The 23,088-nt window shown below is 36.3% G+C and overlaps 1 protein-coding gene and 1 long non-coding RNA gene across 5 annotated transcripts; one reads left to right on the top strand and one right to left on the bottom strand.

Moving 5' to 3' along the window:
* Positions 1–654: 654 nt before the first annotated feature.
* LOC112179945 lies at positions 655–5,081 on the bottom strand. 4 transcript variants are annotated; one of them, XR_005806473.1, is made up of 5 exons: positions 3,795–5,074; positions 3,411–3,501; positions 1,963–2,019; positions 1,252–1,571; positions 655–957 (listed from the first exon to the last, which is right to left on the bottom strand). It is a non-coding gene; the product is annotated as an uncharacterized LOC112179945 (long non-coding RNA). The 4 variants fall into 4 exon arrangements; XR_005806474.1 differs by lacking the exon at positions 655–957 and having other exon boundaries at positions 1,112–1,571; positions 3,795–4,092; positions 4,853–5,081; XR_005806475.1 differs by lacking the exon at positions 655–957 and having other exon boundaries at positions 1,112–1,571; positions 3,795–4,069; positions 4,853–5,080.
* Positions 5,082–21,536: 16,455 nt separating this feature from the next.
* Positions 21,537–22,884, top strand: LOC112163744 (3-hydroxyisobutyryl-CoA hydrolase 1). The gene has a single exon (XM_024300018.2). It carries the CDS (start codon positions 21,566–21,568, stop codon positions 22,766–22,768), a length of 1,203 nt encoding a protein of 400 aa, XP_024155786.1. The 5' UTR covers positions 21,537–21,565; the 3' UTR covers positions 22,769–22,884.
* The last annotated feature ends 204 nt before the right edge of the window (positions 22,885–23,088 follow it).

Raw genomic sequence — 23,088 nt, 5'->3', positions numbered from 1 at the left:
CATTGTTTACATGTGCTCTTACTGAGATAGATTTATAGCATTAGACTAGTGTAGTTCTAACAGTTGCTCTTTAGAGTGTATGATACATAAATATAAGTTTATAAGAGTAACTAAGTTTGACCTAATTGATCAAATTCGAAACGAGAACCAAATTGGCTGAAATTTTTACAACCACCATAAAACATTACAATCTCTCCATCGAGCGGTTGGTTTCTCCAAATTCATTTTCCACTTCATGTTTGCTTTAGAATGAACCTCAACAATTTAAATGCAATGTATAAGTTATACAACTTTTGGAGGCAAATTGGTATAGACCAATGTATTTGTAATTAAAATTGAAATTTTTATCTTATTGACACGCACATCCATCGATGAAATATTTACAAACATGATGTAAAAAAAATAAGCACGTTTCGCGGTCGTTATGTCATCGGTCAACCAAGAAAACATACAAATGACTACGGTTGAACAATCGATTGGGTTCGAAACTATGGTGAAATTAACTAAATTTTTAACCACACACATAATTTATTGTAATAATCACATCTAACGGTCGGTTTTCCCATTTTCTTTGAATTGATAGAGGTTGCTCTTTGGAATGTATGATATATAAATATAGATTTATAAAAAAAAATTAGTGTCTTTAAATATTTATTATAAATAAAGCCCACAAGGCCGGTCCCAAAAAAACCCGCAAGGCCCACTTTATATGGATGGGCTTGGATTCTTCAATTTACAATAAAACCCGGCCCGGCCTGCCATTATTTAAAAATATAATAAGGCCCGACCCAAGCCAGCTATGATGAGCCCTAAATAAAACTAAGAAGAACTAAGAAAGCAACGACCCCTCCCGGACCAAGATGCAGCGGCAGATTCACCGGCTACGATCGGCCGGGAGAGCCAACTCACGGGATCGGGGTTTCTTTCTCTTTGGCGCGTGAGAAAAATTATCTTCGTCTTCAACAGAAAAATTAACAAAGTTAAACCGAGGGAAAAACCAAGAAATTAGGAATTTCACAGAGAAAAACTGAATGCAGTAACTTGTCGAGATCAAGAGACTGGCCATAATGCTAACAAAAGGCATGCAGAAAACTAATGTATGGCACAGAGCTAAGGGTATATGCAATTATGCATACAATGATTCTATTCTTGGGAAATGTTGTTCAGTGCTTGAAGAAAAAGAACAATCAAATGGTCCATAAAATTGATTTGACAAAAAGTTGACCAATGTGAAATTGAAATCAGCATTACCACTTTAGGATCAAGCATCGTCAGAATACAATCATTTCAAACTTGAGGTGCTTGCGTGTATTAGATCTGCATAACCTAAGAATTGATGAGCTTAGGCAAGTTGACCCATCTTAGGTACCTTGACCTCTGCTAATGTTAGTGTGACAGCACTCCCTGCTTCTCTCAGCAATCTGCAGAATCTACAGACCCTTAAACTCAACAGGGGCTACAGACTTGAACAACTACCTAGAGATATTAGAAAAAGGATCAACGTTAGGCATTGGAGTTGCTTTAAAGGTCAGCTTCTTCCTGAGCATCTTAATCTCAGCTTCTAGAGTTTCCTGCAAACGAATGGAAAACTTTCAGAATAAGAACTGGTTGTGTATCTACACAAAAACTAATTTTCATTGAATTTCTACAAACACAATAAGGGAAAGATTGAATAACACTAATTTAATAACAGCTTAAAAGAAATTAGCAGGAACAACCTAACACCAGTGATTAACACGCCAGATTTCATATTTTTCATCAGAACAGTATAAATGTGGGAGAGTACCATGCTCTATTTTGTTTTAATAAATAGGTAGAGAATTCAATCTGCTAGTTAAAGGAACCAAATATTAAGTACTGGATGGCACTTACTAAATGCAGGACAATTATAAAACTATATAACTCCACCAAACATTTTTAAGGAGATCTGCCCAAAATTATTTAAACAAACCAAAAGACTACCTTAAAGTGTCTGATTTTCCTCTTCTTTAGCTACTGCTTTGGGAAAGAACCAATTACCTGTCAAATTGAAAGAATGGTTAAAGTCTGGACCACAATTTGAAGGAAAAAAAAAACAACTAATGCGAGCCAATAACATGCCTCACTGGTAAATGAACTCTTATGAGATACATTAGATGCAAATCACACATGTATCTTTCATCCTTTGGTTTACAGCTTATGCAATGAGAAAACCAAAGTAGTATAGCTACCCAATTGGCAAGCCTTGGATGCAGAACATGGTAGGCATAAACAAACTTAAGGACACATCAGTGTAGTACCATTTCTGAGCATTGAGTCATTAGTGCTCGCAACAATGACTCAGTGCTCAGAAATGCATTGATTGTATGGTTTTTAGTATACTGCATATATCAACTCTCAAATGCATTGCAGGGAATTGTTGTTTTTGCATCAATAATGGTAACTCTTGGACTGCAAATTTTGTTTGAATCAAGGTGGCAACTTGTCACTAAGGTATCTAAATTGTTCATTCTATGAATGACACTTTAACATTATGGAAGTGTTAACATGATAGTATCTTGTTTTCCTTATCATCTTCTAAACCATCATTAACTCTATGCAGACTCAACCTGATAAGGACCTAGAGAGAAAAATGGATGATAGGCATCCTGGCCTCTGTCACAGTAGTCAAGTTCATATCAGTGCTTAAACCCCTCTCTAATACAGTAAAGCACACCAATTTTTCTTTGGTTCAGCTGCCAGTAAAATGCACATCAGCATCTGTGTCAATCTGGTAAGATTGGCAGAGGGAAATGGAGGATGAACTTTTGTGCCTAAACATTGAATCTGTGCTTAAACATAAAGCTTGTCTAAGCTGCATGCTTAAACATTGAATTTGTGTAAGCTGTATATAAAAAGGTACAGATTCTAGGAGTCAACTTTATTCTGTTACTTGGTTAAAATATATTACATTCACCAATTCTAAATGTAATGACTAATGACTAATATCAACCAGATTACTGCCAAGAAAAAGGGGAAGCTTATGTAACTGAAATTATGTAAACTACTCAAGTATATCCAATGCCTAAGCAGAGCAGTACTTCCTCACCACTCATATTATCCTAACTTGATCACACAAATTGAACAGAATTTATAAGCTCTTAACAGAGTAATAATGAGCTTCAATATTTTGAGAGACATATAGCCAGGTAATTCCAACATTCAACGCATCAAATTAATTCTACCAAATCATAAAGGCAAGAAACCAAAAATCCATACTTTTGTTTAAAATGAAATCATTGAAATCAAAAATAAAAAACAATCGGGACACATGCAAATCTAATATTGCAGCGAAAACAACATAATTTACACCAACTTGTATATATCATTCAAAAACAGCTATTTCTGGGTTCTGTGTGAAGGGAAGCTAGCATGTTACAAACAATACTTACCCTTCCATTTTTCTTCTAGACACTATATCCCATCTCTGTTATAATTTCTTTAATCCTCTCGAGCAAATCTTTTCCACAGTGGTTGGGAGAGCTACGGAGAGGTTTCAAGCAAAAGTGTAAGTGCTATAGAGAATAAAGAGAGATGCATAGACTAACAAAAAGTACTATTTCATTGCATAAGAACAGAGTCAAAAAAGTGTTTGAATTCTGTAACATATGAAGCTTTAGTACAGAGTTGTTCTATAACTTACCAGGAGGCATATTGAGAAGAAATATAAGCATAATATATAAAATCATGAACAATTCCCCAAAGCTTCTGAGCAAATGGATTAAATGACAATAGCTTAACAACTAAAATTAAAACCTGACCATGAAGATGCTCACCAGAAATTTAAAGAAAATAATACGCCTACTCCCATAAGTTGAAATAAATAAAGAATGTTTCTGGACAATTCTTGACGGTGTCTTTTCTAAGATCACCAAATTAAATGAATGCTTCTCGCTTTCTCCCATTCCCACTGACTTTTGAGAGCTCTCTTGGATCAAAGTACAACATACTCCTGCTAGAAAGAGCAGGAACCCACATTCCTCATTGACTGAAGGAAGTCAGTAACAACTGGAGGAACCAAGCACATCCTCAAGTAGCAAAGTTTATAGCACTATTGGAAACATACAACAAGCTCTTCAATTGACAAAAGATACACGAATCAAGACTTAATTATGATTACCAAATCTGCAGATGTTATCTAGAATCCTATTTATGAGCAGTAGTAATGTGCAACAATATATAATTAACTAAAGGCAATCCGGGTTAATGGGCTATATATCCAATCAAGCTGGCTTATAACCCTCAATAGAAACCTTCGTGAATCAGCAACAAAAGAAACTCAATAAACAAACCCCGTTTATTGTGAGCCTAATGAATGCAAGCTCTAAGAAAACAAAGAAGGTTAATTTGTTTTATTCTCAAGTAGAAAAACCCTCAACGGATGGTTGAAGCAACTGGAAGCATATAAGCAATAAATAGAGTTGTAGCCTCTTGACTCAATTCCAGAAACCATTTTCATACATACTGGAACTTTTAGATGAAAACAAATTATGGAGTAACAAAAGCAAACAGAACAAATCTAAACAGTAAAACTAAACATTGATGCCATCCGGACTAAGAATGACAAGCAGTTAAACATTGATGCACAAACGTACGATCCAAATACAAGTATAAATCAGGCAGGACTGATCCCAATGATAAATCTTTTAACTCTAACTAGCCCCAAGAAGAGGATAACCTTGCTTCATTACAAAAAGCACAATCCAACTAAAATTTATTGTTTAGAAATTGTATTAACAAGACCAAACAGCAAACATAAAAATTAAAAAGAGATAGAAAAGAATTCAACAAAAACTGATAGTCGGATAGCAAACTGAAATCCTTCAACTTTTACCTGTATCGAATCAGGCACGGAAAGAGGTTTCTGGTGTGTGAATGAATCGATGGTGGCATGAGGCTAAGGAGTGTCTCGCCTCTAGTATGTGATTGAGAGATGGGAGGGTGCATTAGATGTGGTAACCGAGTAGGATTACGGGGATGAGGTTTCCAAACTAAGATTGTCTGCAATTGGGGGGTCGTCGTCTAGGTCTACATCGGGAAGAAGAAGACAGAAAGAAAGTTAAAATTTGAAGAAATGAAAAATAAGGTACTGCTCCAAGTCTACCGAACCTTAGCGGCAAAATTGAAATCAAATAAGGGATTAAAATTTAAATCTCCCGCTCTGAAACTCAAATTTTTTTTATTTCTCATTAGATAACTAAATCGGCATATTAATAGGCATATGAGGATTTTGTGCGATTTATATAATCGAACTTAGAAATCTATACATTTGAGACTTCTCATGTACTTATAGCGTATTATTAGGTACTATGTAAAAAATTAACTTGATTCGCCGTCATTTCGACACTGAACAAAGCGGTCAACCATATATATACCTATACATCCCTAAGGAGAGCGAAATGACAAGGAGATAAATTTTTCTGAAATTTTTACATTAGCTTATGTAGCTCATACCCACGAGGGTGTGAGAGCAAACATATCAAAAAAATAAGTTGTGTATGAGTGGTTACGCGCATATTAGTTTTATGCGTATTTAGGGTTTATAGTTGATCACGTAGATCGAGACCCAAACAACGACGAAAATAGTTGAAATTTTGACCATAACTATTTTTTCTTGTCGTGATAACATCCATTGGTCAAATTTGATAAATTCTATTTCCTCCATCTTATTGGTTATGGAAAGTATACTTTTCCATATAACTAATAAACAAAGTTATATCACATTAGTAAGCATGTAAGAATTTTGTGGAATCCATGTAATCTAAGTTGAAAATTGATAAATTTGAGACTAGCCATGTATTTACAACATATTAGTAGGAATTATGTAGAAAAATTAACCCGATCCGCCATCATTTCGATATCGAACAAAGCGGTCAACCCTCTATAGGCCTATACATCCCTATGGGGAGCTGAATGACGAGGAGATAAATTTTTTAAAATTTTTATATTAGTTTATATAGCACATACCCACGAGGGTGTGAGAGCTGACAAATTGAAAAAATAAGTTGTATATGCGTGGTTATGCGTATATTAGTTTTATGTGTATTTTGAGTTTATGGTTGACCATTTAGATCGAGACTCAAATGACGACGAAAATAATTGAAATTTTAACCATCACTATTTCTTTTCATGGTGATAACATCCAATGGTCAAATTTGATGAATTCTACTTCCTCCACCTTGTTGGTTATAGAATGTATACTTTTCAATATAACTAATAAACAAGTTATAGCACATTTGTAGGCATGTGAGGATTTTGTGCAATCCATATAATGTAGACTGAAAATCGATAAATTTGAGATTAGCTATGTATTTATAGAGTATTAATAGGTACTGTGTAAAAAAATTAACCTGATCCGCCGTCATTTTGACATCGAACAAAGTGGTCAACCCTTTATACCCGTATACTTTCCTAAGGGTAGCTGAATCACGAGGAGATAAACTTCCTTAAATTTTTATATTAGTTGATATAGTTCATGCCCACGAGAGTGTCAGAGTTGACAGATCGAAAAAATAAGTTTTGAATGAATGATTATTTTTTATGTGTACTTAGGGTTTCTGGTTGGCCACGTAGATCGAGATCCAAATGACGAGGAAAATAGTTGAAATTTTGACCATAACTATTTCTCCTCGTCCTGATAACATCCAACGGTCGAATTAAATAAATTCTATTTCCTCCGCCTTCTTGGTTATCGAAGGTATATTTTTTCATATAACTAATAAACAAGTTAAACCACATTTGTAGGCATATATAAGAATTTTGTGCGATCCATATACTCAAATGTAGAAATCTATAAATTTATGATTACCCATGTATTTATAGCTTATTAACAAATACTGTATAAAAAAAATGACCCAGTTCGCCGTCATTTTGACATCGAATAAAGAGTCAACTCTTCATTCCCCAAAGCTGAAACACGAGGAGATAAACTTCCGAAAATTTTTACATTAGTTGATATAGCACATATCCACGAGGGTGTGAGAGCTGACAACTCGAAAAAGAAGAATTTTGGAATGAGTGGTTATGCACACATTAGTTTTATGTGTAGTTATTCTTTAGGGTTGATCATGTAGATTGATACTTAAACGACGACAAAAATAGTTAAAATTTTAGCCATAAGTATTTCTTCTTGTCATGATAACATCCATATGGTCTGGTTGCAAGTTCTTCAGTTGCTCTGAAACTCGTCTGTCATCTTTATGCCTTGATCAAATATGGAAAGAGATTGGAGTTGACAGAACTCGCCCTGGATTTCACCCTAAAATCGGAAGTGGCCATGCGGGGTCCATCTTAGAAGAAATTCTATCAAAAATTTGGTGGAACCTCCTCTAAAACTGACTACCCAAAAACTTGTGGAAAGACAATACACTTCCAAACAATCCAGAAAATACCGTGAGAGTGAGTGGACGAAAAATAAGTAATTTCGAATGAACAAGTGAAACTTAATGTTTTCCCAAGTTATTCTCTAAAATCTCGCATGCAGTAAAAATCTTGAAAATACTCTTAATCATCATCTTTACTGAAATCTCAATCACGTAATGTCTAACATCTCGAGATCTCTTAAATATATAATGATATTTCAAAAATCTCATAAAATTATTCATATCTCAAGATCATATCTCAAATTGGCGATGACTAGAGGGGTCTGCCGACTAGTCATCTCATGCCACCTGGAGGGGACTGCCGACCAGTGACTCATCCGAGGGGACTGCCAACTGGATAAGAAGATGATAGTTAGACTGCCGACTAACTACCTCATGCCATCTGGAGGGGGCTACCGACCAGATGACATTTCGGAGGGAACTGCCAACCAGAATATTCTGGAGGGGACTGCCAACCAGACTATTTCCTGGAGGGGATTGTCGACCAGGTAATGCATGCATGCGCTGACTTATTTACCTCCTCGAATAATTTGAAACCATTAAATCATAATATAGCTCGTGAGAAATCCATACTCAAATATCATCATTAGTAAATCATCGAAACCATACAAATACTCGATAAGTCAAAGCTCAACAGAAATCATCATAAGATCTCACCAATTCACCAACTTTCCGAAAGAGATCATAATAGCTCGAAATTCAAGTAACTCAATAATTAAATAAATGCTTTAGGAAAGTGAAACTCAATCTCAACTTAATCAACCTCGTAAATTATCAAAATTTCGATAAATCAAAGCTCATAAAATTCGGTATATCAATAAATCATAAAACTCAATAATTCAAATCATAAATTAAATCTCAATCGGAAAATAATAATATACTGCATGCACAGTTAATTTAAAATAAATGTCCACTCACAGTACTGTTTGGGCGACCACGTACTAAAAGGTTTCCTTCGTTGAGTAGTAGCTCGGTACGTCGTCCTGTCCACAATTATAATTCTTGAATAACGATTCCCACATCATATCCTCATAATTTAACATTTCCATTTCTTCTCTGATTTAACCAAAACTTCACCATTAACACAAATTCCTTAATTTAAAGGTTCTAGGGCAGAACCGAGAGAAATCCGATGGCCGGATTCTCGTAAATCAATAACCAAACTATCGAACTTCAGAAATTCAAAATCAATATCATCTACATATTCTTTAACTCACAATTGAATTGTCTAACCAAAACCGAGATCATATTCTTTAACTCACAATTGAATTATCTAACCAAAACCAAAAACTTTCCTACGCGCCACCAACAGTGGCGGCGCGTGGGCCCCACGCACTTCCGGCCACCAAAATTCACTAGTAACATCATCTCGACATTCTATGCATCTTTCATAACTATGACAAAGCTCAATTACAAGTCTAAGTACCCGAATTTACCTCAAATCTGAGAGATGCTTCTTGTCGTCGATTCGTCGTAATCCGGCAAAATTGAGGTTACCCACGGGCATGGGTCAAACCACGAAGACAAGGACTCCATGTTATGGGTGGTGGGACGGCCGAAAATGGCCAGAAAATGAGAAATTTCCGGAGACCCGAAATGGCCACCTTGATCACCGCCTTGCTGCACCTCCTACTGCCCAAATTGCGCCACCAAAGAACCATAAACATGGAGAGGAGGAAGAGAGGTTCCATAGCCATCAGCGACGTCCAAATCCGTCGCAGGACGGAGAAGAAACGGCCAGCAACAGTGGCCGGGTGGGGGAGAGAGAAGGGAGAGGAGAGAGAAAGTCACCTGGGGTCGTTTCTGAAAATAGAAGCTACCACAGTAACTTTCCATATATAGGAAATTTCCATGAACAGTAACTTTACCTTTTTTCTTATGACTTTCGCATACGAACTCCGATTTTTACGTATCACATATGTACGCGCTCGGTTTAACGTCCCCTACGACTTTCATGAAGAAAGTTTTCTCAAACTTTGACCCAAAAAAAAAAAGTTAACTTTTAGGGCCCCTAAAAGATTGAAACGTAGTCAAAAGTAAATGTGAATGTCGTTTACCGATCGAAAGACTAGTAAACCGGTAAATTTAGGTTCGGGAGGTTACAGGAGTTCATCGTAATAAAATAATAACCTATCGTAATATTGATTCTTTTCAATTATGTAACTGCCGCATAATCAGTGGTGCAAGCACATATTCATATAAACTCATGCAATTTTTCTTTTGCAAATAAAAAATCTTCGTGGAGGAACATATTTTGGGAAGCATGGAATTGCATCACTGGTGACAGGCGATCCGCTAGTGTACCAATCACACACTGAATAATGAATGATACTAATCTTTTAGGACGGCGACTAAGGAAATGTTTTGTTGGCAGGCCATCCCTTGGGTGAGAAATTATAATGGTGTATAGGGGCCATATTTTTATATTTGGATTCATGAAGATGTATAAGTGATTGTCATCCCTTCTGAAGGTTTCTTTAAGAGTTTGTTTATGTGGAATCTGACATAAGAAGAGAATTGTTTTCAACACTCTCAAGTTGAACAATGTGATGCTTAGAAGGACAAAAATGGTTCATAGTTAAACTGGAGAATTAGAACAATTATTGGGAAATTCTTTACATTCCAAGAAAGGCTTTTACTTTGTGCGGTAAAACATTACAAAATTATCATGACAGAATTTGGCTGGAATTCGCTTTCCCAAAATTAGCTTTTGGATTGGAGCAGTTATACATCAGATGCATCCCAACATGGCTATTAATCTCAATTTGTTCACGACACTACATTTTCTCCTTCTGAATTGAAGTTCTGATATAACTCGAGGGTAATTTGTCAACAAGAGCAAGTAACAATAAGAGATCTCAAGTACCAACAGCAAAAGCAAGAAGAAATTGATGTATCAATTCAAAAACATGAATGCTTCAACAAATAACTAAATATGTATAATTAGTTCATTATGAAAATATAAAATGAACTCAGCACATAAACATCTAGGGACAGATGAGTTCACAAACCATAAAAGGAAAGATAACCCAAGGCCCAAGCTCATATCCACAAAATGCTAGACAAAACTAGCAAACACAAACCAGAAGAACATATGAATGGAGAAAGAAATGAAGACTTAAATTTCATAACATACTTATGTTATAGTTAAACAACCCAACTTGGAGGAAAATAAGGAAAGGAATACTTTCCCACATCTCATTTATATTGACAATGGAAGAAATATGGTTCTCCTATTTACCCAACTACATCACAAAGTTAACAACACAGGAAAGCTGAAAATTTCAAATTGATCTCAAATTGTGATTGATGCCATTATATCAATATCTCCTGGCTCCAAAAGAAGACTTCAAAGAGAAGGAAGTCTAATTCAGCCTCACAAGAACAGGTTACTGCTAATTAAGGAAAGCTCATAAAAAATACTTTGTGAATACCTGAGTTACATCTTCTGTTTCTTCAAATAGTATAAGGTTGTAAGTCACAATAGAGAAGCATAGCTACATCATTATTACTGTTTTACAAGAAATTTACATGCAGATTTTACAACATAGAAGTGAAAGAATGAGCTGGGTCATGTATGACACATATATTCTCTGATTTTTATATGACTAGCTTCCAAGGACAAAAATAAACTTAAAAGAATAACTAATTTAGTCGATTCATCTTGAGATCTAGAGGAACAATAGCAACATTTGCAATGATTAAGTGTTCAAACTTGTCTATGTGGTAAAGATGTTTCCAATGTTTAGGCACTTTGTTATGTGTTAAATGAATGTCAAAGAACACGGTCTACAGTAGCAATTAATTGCGTACATAGTTGCAGCTCTGTAGATATCCCACCGCTAACTAATGACTAAAGCAACCTTTTTAGACCAATCCAGCACATGCTGCTAAATTGCAGTTGTTGTAGTATGTTTTATTCGTATCACAATGTTGTTGGTGAACGGAGTGGATCTTCACCATGCGACTTATATGAAAAAGTTATGAATGCTACTATTATGACTGAATGGTTTGTGATGTCGATACCTTACGTCATCTGAGCTAGTAGTTGACACGAATTCTTGACGCTGAAATTCAAGTACTTGCAAGTATGCAATGCCACATTGTTAGGTAAGACAAAGTGACATGACTTTGAACGTTGAAAATTTTGGGTTATAAGCATGTTTTTATTTGCTTGAGTAGTTGGAAATGTCAAAGACTATATCGGTTGTTAAAATCATTGACTCGACTTAACCCAAGGATGAGTCGACAAGTTTCGGGGTTCTGGCAGCATCGAATGATGTCTTAACTCGATAAGTCTTTTGGAGACATAATACAGTTTTCCCAAGCTTTTGGTTTGCGTCGTTGCCTCGATATTTTATTTCTTGTTTTAAAAGTCAACTTCCCTTCCTGTAGTGTTTAAAGTGTTATTCGTTCAAGTAATCGACCTTGATTTAACTTTAAGTTTTCCATTTTCGACATTCTACAACTTGTATTTGGTCATACATTTGCAGCGATTACATGTTGTTTCGAGAAAAAAGGGATTTTTGTAAATTCTCTTCCAGTCATTAAGGATTTTCTGTAACAATTAGAAGTAAATCTATCTCCTAATAAGGTGAATTCAGCATGAATGTTGTGGGAATTGATCAGATTACATTGACTGGCCAGATTTCAGCTTGAGGATTGTTCCTTTTATGTGTTGATCTCCCTGTTCTATTTGGCCAACTCTAGGATCAGTTTTAAAGTTAATTTCCGCGTGTTTTGAGTAAACTAGCACATCTTTTCCGTGCACTATAATCACCACTTCCATATGATCGACGTGCTATCTTCTTCGTGAATGTGTACTTCGGATTGATGTGTGTATGCCCCACCTCTATTTCGATTTTATGAAATTTCGGGGAGCAAAATTTATATAAGGTGGAGAGGTTGTTACATCATGTATCTTAATTTACCCGTTTGTTGGTCATTTGGATGGTAAACGAATAAAATCTTTACTTTTACCTTCACTTTGATCATTTAGTGGCCCCAAAAGTTGACTTTTTATTCAGCTCAGTTTTTTATGATACTTCCTTCATGAAAGTTGTAGAGGACGTTAAACCGAGTTCATAGACATGAAGCACGCTAAAATTGAAGTTGTAACGAAGAAGTTATTAAGGATTTAAGTTAGTGGTATTATTATAAATAATGAAAACTCTGATACTATAAATAGTAGTTTCCTCTTTTGGAAACCACCATATGTGGAAGTTTCCTGAAATAGAAGCCCCAAAACCTAGAAACGGCAGATTCGCCGTTGAACCTTCTCTGCCTCGCCAGCCCCGATTCCGGCGACATCAGGCCGTGAAACTGATCCCAATCTCTTCGTCTTGGAACTAGTTTTCCAACCATATATGATTTGCACACTATCCATTCACCGTACACGACGAATCGAAGAAAAGAAGGTAAAACTCTTTTTCGGCGTTTTTCAAATTCTGGCCAACTCCGGCCAAATTGGATGTTGAGACTAACTGGGCTTTGTTCGTCTTGCCATCCCGTACAAACCCACCAAGTTTTACATCTCAATTCGACCCGAGGAAGACGAATTTCTGATTTGAGCGATTTTGGCCCCAAATCCTCCCAAATTCCTTTCAAGGAGATTCGACCGTTGGGTCGTCTTCAATTTTCATCGGGTTGTTAGAATAATTAATTAAGTTTGCTAAACCTTAGAATTTGGGTTGATTCCGATTTGATTTTGAATGTTGAACGAATTATTTGTGCGAGGGGTTTTCAGATTTTCTTTTAGAATCGTATTTACTTTCCAATTGTCGTTTAAGATGTATTATTGTGTACATGACGACTTACCGAGCCACTACTTGATGACGAAATCCTTATGCGTAACTGCCGACGTTATACTGTGAGTGGACCTTTAATTTTAAATGATGCCTGTGAAATTTTCTGAATTATTGATTTATTGATTTTTATAGTTTCATTTATCGAGCATATATTTTAGTTTCGGATTATAATTCGTTAATATATTTTAGTTTCAAGATTTTTCAGATATGAGTTTGCAGATGATCGAATTTGGATTTATAATTTATGTTGATATTCGGCAGATTATTTTTGAGGTGATTCCAGAATTAAATATTATATTTTTATTCGTCGATTTTGAAATTTCTGAAAGATTTTCGAAAATGGGATTTTTGATGGAATTATATTTATCTATTATTTCTTGCTTATTTGTTTATGATTCGAGAATATTTTTGACTTGTGGGTCATGTCGTTGAATTATCTTATTTTCTCTTGAGATTTACCGAGTATCGTTGGGAACTGTACTTGTGCCTTGTTTGCGAGATTTTTGGGGAAGGCTTTATGGATTTATTGGTTTTCGAAGGTTTTTTTTCACCATACTTGCATGTGATTTCGAGTTTAAAGAAATATGTTTTGTAAACCTTGCATGCATTGAGGTTTTATAAGTTTAAATACATGGGAAAGTATTAAAGCTTACCTTATTTAAATGATATTGATTATTTATTTTTGTCCACTCACTATAACGTTTTTAAATACTTTTCCCTTGGGCCCTATCGGATTAGAATGCCCAGTTTGTAGACAAGATTAGATTAGGTCGGCCACACATGGAGTCGAGGCATAGTCAACAGCACTGCTTCCGCCTTTTCATCTTATTTCTGTTTTCCTTGTTTACCTTTTTGTATTAGAATTTCTTTGATAACCTGTGGGATTCAGGTTATTAAGTTGAGGCTTGTACTTGTGAAATAGGAGATGTTGTGATTTGGGGAGCAAGGTGTCTCCAGGGAATAAGGATGGATTGTTCAAAAGTGTAAATGTGTTTTCTATAGGTTTTGGGTAGTCTATTTTTAGGGGTGACGCTGTCAAATTTATGTAGAGTTATCCGTAAGGTTGGCCCCGCATGGCCACCTCGGGTTTCAGGGTGAAATCTAGGGCAGGTCCTGTTAGGTTTTTACACAAACAGTCTCAACAGATTATGGCCTCTAAATATTAATTAAGCTTTAATATAAGTACTATAATTATTATTCTTTTTTTTCTTTTACTCATCTTGAAACCTAATAATAGAGCCTTTAATATTTGGTGGCTGTGCTGGCTAAACAGAAGACATTTGGTGCCACATAACATCTCATTTATCGATACAAGCAGAGTATAGTTCTCATAATTAATAGAATGTAGTTGGAATTGTCGAAGGCTATATCGGTTGTTAAAGTCGTTGACTCGAGGTCGTATGTGAAGACTTAACTCAAGGATGAGTCGACAAGTTTCGGGGCAGTATCGAATGATGTCTTACTTCGATAAGTCTTTTGGAGACATAATACAGTTTTCCCAAGCTTTTGCTTGGCGTTGTTGCCTCGATATCTAATTTCTTGTTTTAAAAGTCAACTTCATTTCGTTTAGTGTTTAAAGTGTTATTCATTCTTGTAATCGACCTTGATTTAACTTTAAGTTTTCCATTTTCAACATTCTACAACTTGTATTTGGTCACACATTTGCAGCGATTACATGTTGTTTCGAGCAAAAAGGGATTTTGCAATTTCTTCTCTAGTCATTATGGATTTTCTGTAACGATTAGAAGTAAATCTATATCCTCAGACGGTGAGTTCAGCATGAATATTGTGGGAATCAATCAGATTACATTGACTGGGCAAATTTCAGTTTTAGAATTGTTCCTTTTATGTGTTGATCTGTCGCGTCCCTGATTTTTAACACAAATAAAAATCGATATATAATCCCAAAATTATACCTGCGTGATGGTTCAGCCATCAATACAAAATACTTGGAAAACTTTTTTCCTTTAAACCAAGTACATACTGATGCCCTAAACCCACTATGTCAATATAGACCCGCTCCACAGAGTCGTATATTACATAAGTTTACGAATTAAATTGTCACCACAAAATAAAAAGTAAATGTTCATCAGAGCTTACTACACAACGAAAGTCTTTTCAACGGTAAAGTCACAAAAATGGCTTCCTACCGTAAAGCTGCAAAGACCTACCTCAGTTTCAGCCACGATTATCTTGACCTGCAGGATTAACTACCACACAACAAACCGGTAAGCTTATGAAAGTTCGTATGAGTAACTCAAAACAACCACGTACTAATCAACTCACACCAAAACTTAGGAAAACAACTCACGCCTTGATATCCTTACTAACACGTAATAAAGGAAAGCATCTCATTCTTTGATTTCTTTCAAAACGTAAATAAAGAAAGCAACTAACTCCTTGGTTTCTATCAGTACGAATTAAAGAAAGCAACTAACACCTTGATTTCTTCTAAATCGTAAATAAGGAAAACAACTCACTCCTCGATTCCTTAAACACAAACTAAAGAAAGCAACTCACACCTTGATTTCTTATAAATCGTATATAAGAAAAACAACTCACTCCTTGTTTCCTTAAAACACAAACTCATGAGTTAGATATAACCTCGCTCCATTACCCCATGAATTATACTGGCAGACAAACTACAGCTCTAATTGAAATCGTAACCACTCGTCCGGGTAAAGACGTGATTACTCGATATACTACCTAAGGTCACCATTCGACCATAATTCCTTGGACCTCTCAGTGCCTCGGAATAAAACATTAAACAAGTCGCACAGGACTCAAAATGTTACACAAATCTCAATGCTTTTCAAAACAATAGAAATCATCATTTCACAATCATTTGTTTTCCGAAAAGCTACAACACAAAACAATAAAACGAACCATTCATGCATATTGTTTCATCAATCAACAAAATCCACCAACACACACACACACACACATATATATACATATATATATATATATATATATACACACACAGGCCTTCTCCACTGCGGACGTCCGCAGTTTTTCATTGGTGCAGATTTCCAGTTTTGACCCACTTTCCGATCATATTTCCACATCTTAACCGTTTAGTTTTTAGGTCCTAATGTATAGATCACCTCTGCAAAATTTCATCCAAATTGGTGATCGTTAAGGCATCCAAAACTGCAATTTACAACAATGTACACGAACGGTTGCGGTTCGGCAGATTCGGTCCGTTCATGTAAATTGCAGTTTTGGATGCCTTAACGATCACCAATTTGGCTGAAATTTTGTAGAGATGATCTATACATTAGGATCTAAAAACTGAACGGCTAAGATGTGAAAATGTGATCGGAAAGTGGGGAAAAAATGGAAATCCGCACCTTTTTTCTTAGGTGCGGATATCCGCACCTGAGAATGATTATATATATATATATATATATATACGTAGTCATTCACTCAGGAATGCCTACTAATACCAACTATAGTTTGCAGTTAAATGAAAAACTCCCAAAACGATAAAGATAACTCCGTTCGTAAATGAACATTGTGAGATTACTCACCTCGAAATTCCCGATGCGTCTTCAATACATAACAAATCAGCCCAACCACAAAATAACCTTCCAAGAATACTTCGTCAAGTACCTAATCACATACGGTCTCAACTTAGTAACGAATCACAAGCGATTTAAGTCTGAAACCCCCGTTTTGAACTAAAATCCCCAAAAGTGACGCCAATTGAGGCGAAACCACATTCCAGACCACCCAATGTCTTTGGAATACTTCTACGATCGATATGTCAAAACCACAAGTCGATCGAACGCTCGAATCCTCACGGATAGAATAATCAAACGATTCGAAACCGTAAAAATCACAACATATTCATACGATCTCCAAAAATTATGTATTATTTATCGAAACGCTCGTATCGACGAGTAGATGATATATAAAATAAGAAACTATCCATTACATGGCCGGAAGGCTGCTAAAACACCACCACAGTCGGTGGCACAACCACCACCGGCCAAAACTCAAAACTAGATTAATCCAACCATCCAAAATGTCAAGAACACCAAATAGAACAATTTTAATACCAGGGGTTCAAGCCAACTTGGCCTAGATCGCCGCCACTAGCCACCATGAACTGTTCATCGTGAGTTGATCCGATTCCAATGTGAATCGATCAAAACTAACACCATGGTTAGCTTGAGGAGGCTCCTACGAACTCATAATAGAAAGCTTGAAGCCACGACGTCGCCGGAGCTAGGAATTCCAATTGGGTCCGACTGCACCCAAAAGTTATCGCTTTCCAGCGCCGCACACTGTGAGAATTGTCGATAGAGGACGTCACAGGGAGGAGCGCATGGTGGAGGCGAGTCGGTCTGGGCTTGCTTCACCGGTAGCAGTCGCCGGAGATTGCAGGATAAGCCGGGTCGGGTGGGGTCACGCGTTGGAGAGAGAGAACAGAGATTTTGAAAAATTTCCGGAAATGGAAGTTTCCAAAATGAAAATAGTAAGTTTCCGAAAATGGAAACCCCTATTTATAGAATTTTCCCAAACTTCAATCGCTCATAACTTTCACATACAAACTCCGATTTTCACATTCCTCATGTCCACGAACTCGTATCGACGCGCTCTACCACTTTTGTGAAGGAAATTTTTGGAGAATATCAACGTATCAAAAGTCAACCTTGAACCCCCCCTAAATCCACACTTTTCGAATAATTAATTGTCCAAAACAATTCCACTTCACATACGACATACAAATAAAGCATAATAACAATAATTCATACAACTAGACCATTATTAATTACTAAAATTAAATAACAAAAATTTAGGTCATCACATGATCTCCCTGTTCTATTTGGCCAACTCTAGGATCAGGAGTGTTTTGTTTAGGCGTCGTCCTCACTTATTTGGTGCTTGTGAGTTGCAGTCGAGAATAGAGCCTGGGAGTCTCCTTTGTTGTATGGTGATATTCATCTTAAACCTTGCATGCATTGAGGTTTTTTAAGTTTAAATACATGGGAAAGTATTAAAGCTTACCTTATTTAAATTATCTTGATTATTTATTTTTGTCCACTCACTCTAACGTTTTTAAATACTTTTCCCCTGGGCCCTTTCGGTTTAGAATGCCCAGTTTGTAGACCAGATTAGATGAGGTCGGCTGTACATGGAGTCGAGGCATAGTCAACAGCACAGCTTCCGCCTTCTTATCTTATTTCTGTTTTCCTTGTTTACCTTTTTGTATTAGAATTGCTCTGATAACTTGTGGGATTTAGGTTATTAAGTTGAGGCTTGTACTTGTGAAATAGAAGATGTTGTGATTTGGGGAGCAAGGTGTCTCTAGGGAATAAGGATGGATTGTTCAAAAATGTAAATGTATTTTCTACAGGTTTTAGGTAGTTTATTTTTAGGGGTGACGCTGCCAAATTTTCGGTAGAATTATCCTAAGGTGGGCCCCGCATTGTCACATCGGGTTTCAGGGTGAAATCTAGTGCAGGTCCTATTAGGTTTTTACACAAACAGTCTCAACAGATTTTGGCCTCAAATATTAATTAAGCTTTAATATAAGTACTATAATTATTATTCTTTTTCTTTTACTCATCTTGAAACCTAATAATAGAGCCTTTAATATTTGGTGGTTGTGCCAGCTAAACAGAAGACATTTGGTTCCACATAACATCTCATTTATCGATACAAACAGAGTATGGTTCTCATAATTAATAGAATGTAGTTGGAATTGTCTAAGGCTATATCGGTTGTTAAAGTCATTGAGAGCCTTTAATATTTGGTGGCTGTGCCGGCTAAACAGAAGACATTTGGTTCCACATAACATCTCATTTATCGATACAAACAAAGTACGGTTCTCATAATTAATAGAATGAAGTTGGAATTGTCTAAGGCTATATCGGTTGTTAAAGTCATTGAGTCGAGGTCGTAAGTGAAGACTTAACCCAAGGATGAGTCGACAAGTTTCGGGGTTTTGACAGTATCGAATGATGTCTTACTTCGATGAGTCTTTTGGAGACATAATACAGTTTTCCCAAGCTTTTGGTTTGCGTTGTTGCTTCGATATCTAATTTCTTGTTTTAAAAATCAACTTCCGACCACATCAGGCTGTGAAACTGATCCCAATCTCTTCGTCTTGGAAAGAGTTTTCCAACCATATATGATTTGCATGCTATCCATTCACCATACACGACGAATTGAAGAAAATAAGGTAAAACTCTTTTTCGGCATATTTTTCAAATTCTGGCCAACTCTGGCTAAATTGGATGTTCAGACTAACTGGGCTTTCTTTGTCTTGCCGTCCCCTTCAAACCGTCCAAGTTTCACAACCCAATTCGACCCGAGGAAGACCAATTTCGGATTTGAGCGATTTCGGCCTCAAATCCTCCCCAAATCCTTTCGAGGAGATTCGACCATTGGATCGTCTTCAATTTTCATTAGGTTGTTAGAATAATTAAGTTGGCGAAACCCTAGAATTTGGGTTGATTCTGATTTGATTTCGGATGTTCGACGAATTATTTGTGCGAGGGTTTTTTTGATTTTGTTTGAGAATCGTATTTATTTTCCAATTGTCGTTTAAGATGTATTATTGTGTACATGACAACGTACTGAGCCACTGCTTGATGAGAAAATCCTTATGCGTAACTGCCGACGTTGTAGTCACCCTGGGGGTAGGAGTGAAATCCTTTGATCCTCTTTTTTTAAAAAGAAAGAAAGAAAGAAAAAAAAAACTGTCAGTGTACCTTTGATTTTAAATGATGCGTGTGAAATTTTCTGAATTGTTGATTTATTCATTTATCTTTTCATTTATCGAGCATATATTTAAGTTTTGGATTATAATTCGTTAATATATTTTAGTTTCATGATTTTTCGGATATGAATTTGCAATGCTCGGATTTGGATTTATGATTTATTTCATGAGCTGATTCCGGAATTAAATATTATATTTTATTTGTCGATTTTGAAATTTTTGAAAGATTTTCAAAAATGGGATTTTCGATGGAATTATATTTATCTATTATTTCTCGCTTATTTGTTTATGATTCGAGAATATTTTTGACGTGTGGGACACGTCGTTGAATTATCTTATTTTCTCTTGAGATTTACCGAGTACAGTTGGGAACAGTACTCGTGCCTTGTTTGCGAGATTTTTGGGGAAGGTTTTATGGATTTATTAGTTTTCGAAATTTTTTCTTCACTATACTTGGATTGCTTTATTTAGACTCTTCCTCACGTGGGTTACAGTTGAGTGTTTGTATAGGCGCCATCCTCACTTACTTTGTGTTTGTGAGTTGTAGTTGAGCACAGAGCCTGGGAGGCTTCTTTGTTGTATGGTGATATTTATCTTCTCCATACTTTATGTTTACTCTTAACCAGCGGGGCTGGTATATTTTCACGAGATTTCGAGTTTAAAGAAATATGTTTAATAAAACATTGCATGCATCGAGGTTTTATAAGTTTAAATACGTGGGAAAGTATTAAAGTTTACCTTATTTAAATTATCTTGATTATTTATTTTTGTCGACTCACGCTAACGTTTTAAAATACTTTTCCCTAGGCCCTTTCGGTTTCAAATGCCCAGTTTGCAGACCAGATTAGTTGAGGTCGGCTGTACATGGAGTCTAGGCATAGTCAACAACACAACTTCTGCATATTCATCTTATTTCTGTTTTTCTTGTTTACATTTTTGTATTAGAATTGCTCTAATAACCTGTGGAATTCATGTTATTAAGTTGAGACTCGTACTTGTGAAATAGGAGATGTTGTGATTTGGGGAGCAAGGTTTCTCCAGGGAATAAGGATAGATTGTTTAAAAGTGTAAATGTGTTTTTTACAGGTTTTGGGTAGTCTATTTTTAGTGGTGACGCTGCCGAATTTTTGGTAGAGTTATCCCTAAGATTGGCTCCGCATGGCCACCTCGAATTTCAGGGTGAAATCTGGGACAGGTCCTGTCAGGTTTTCACACAAACAATCTCATCAGATTATGGCCTCAAAATATTAATTAAGCTTTAATATATAAGTACTATAATTATTATTCTTTTTCTTTTACTCATCTTGAAACCTAAAAATTGAGCCTTTAATATTTGGTGGCTATGCCAGCTAAACAGAAGACATTTAATTTGGTGGCACATAACATCTCCTTTGTCGATACAAATTAACAGAGTATGGTTCTCATAATTAATAGAAATAGAATGTAGTTAGGTGTTGGGACAGTCAATGGCATTAGTTTTCTTTATAAGCTGCAAAAATCGCTCGACCGTCGCATTAGTTTTCTGAAGGTAGTTAAACATTCGCATTTTCTAATTTCTATATATGTAAATTTGATAAAAACTCTTTATCACCTATTTTCTAGTAAACTGATTTCTATAGCTAACCATGGTTTCTTTCAACTTGGATCATCACCGCAATCCAGAGGTTCTGATACAAGATTTTAATTCATCTGTGAGGATATTGACACTAAACAGGCCTCGACACTTTAATGCTTTGTCCGGCAAAATGCTCTCTCAGCTGCTTAGACTGTTCCTTGCCCATGACCATGATGTCAAAGTAAAAGTGGTCATTCTCAAAAGTAATGGAGAAGTATTTTCTGTGGGTGGTGACATCGTTGAAATTGCTCGACATTTATACAATGGTGATTTGAGGCATGGCCTCAAAACTACTGAAGAGGCCTATAAATTACTGTACTTGATAGCAACATACAGTAAACCCCAGGTTTCGATTCTCAATGGCATAGCCATGGGACGGGGAGCTGCTATTTATCTACCCTCTAGATTTCGTATAGCAACTGAGAATTCGTTGTTTTCTATGCCGGAAACAGCTTTGGGAGCGGTTCCTGAAACAGGTGCCTCTTATTTCCTGTCCAGACTTCCTGGATTCCTTGGAGAATATCTTGCCCTTACTGGTGCCCGATTGGACGGTCCTGAAATGCTTGCTTGCGGTCTAGCAACTCATTTTGTTCCCGCAACCAAGTTGGCTTTGCTAGAACAAGAGTTAATTGCTTCCATAGGTGCTTTAACCAATGAAAGAACCTCAAGCTGTGATCTTGTATTTTATGTTTCATCCATTATACATAAGTACTCAATCCAGCCAGCTTTGAAAGAGAGAGGCAGTGCTTGGCACAATATGGATGTTATTGAAAAGTGCTTTTCAAAGAGAACAGTAGAAGAAGTTGTGAGTGCACTAGAAAAGGAGGCTACATATACTGATGGTCATGTAAATGGTGCTAATCCATGGTTAACATCCACAATTCAATCACTTAAGAAGGCGTCGCCCATAAGTTTGAAGATTTCTTTGAGATCTATTAGAGAAGGAAGGTCGCAAGGACTTGGTGAGTGTTTGGTTCGAGAATATAGAATGGTGTATCGTATTGCAACGGGGGAAATCAGCACAGATTTCAGAGAGGGTTGCACAGCTCTACTGGTCGACAAGGATAGGATCCAAAAGTGGGAGCCTTGTAAATTGGAACTCGTCTCTGACCAGATGGTTGATCGGTACTTCTCGAAGTTGGATGAAGTTGAAGAACTTAAAGAACTACAGCTCCCTGCAAGATCCAACTTGCCTGCCATTGCCAAGCTTTGATGAGCAAGTGATCTATATATACGTTATGTTATTTTCGTAAAGATGTGCCGTACATGGCCTCTCTATTTTATGTACTTTAATTCGTTAATCGTTAACCGTGTTTTATTTTTATTTTTAGAGTTAATTACATATAAGTGCATATTTGAATGTTTTTTTAGCCATAAGGCCACCAACTAATTTTTTCCCTCATAAGTCTACTAGATTTAAAATGGTGTTATATTTTGGATATAAAAATCAACATATTTACATAAATGCCACTAGAGTAAAAAGTCAACAACCATTGTCTCTCTCCTCTCCGGCCGACCTCCGGCCAACTCAGG

The sequence above is a fragment of the Rosa chinensis genome, chromosome 1, assembly GCF_002994745.2.
Source record: "Rosa chinensis cultivar Old Blush chromosome 1, RchiOBHm-V2, whole genome shotgun sequence".
In the NCBI taxonomy this organism is placed as follows: Eukaryota; Viridiplantae; Streptophyta; class Magnoliopsida; order Rosales; family Rosaceae; genus Rosa; species Rosa chinensis.
This window is presented reverse-complemented; position numbering and strand designations above follow the sequence as displayed.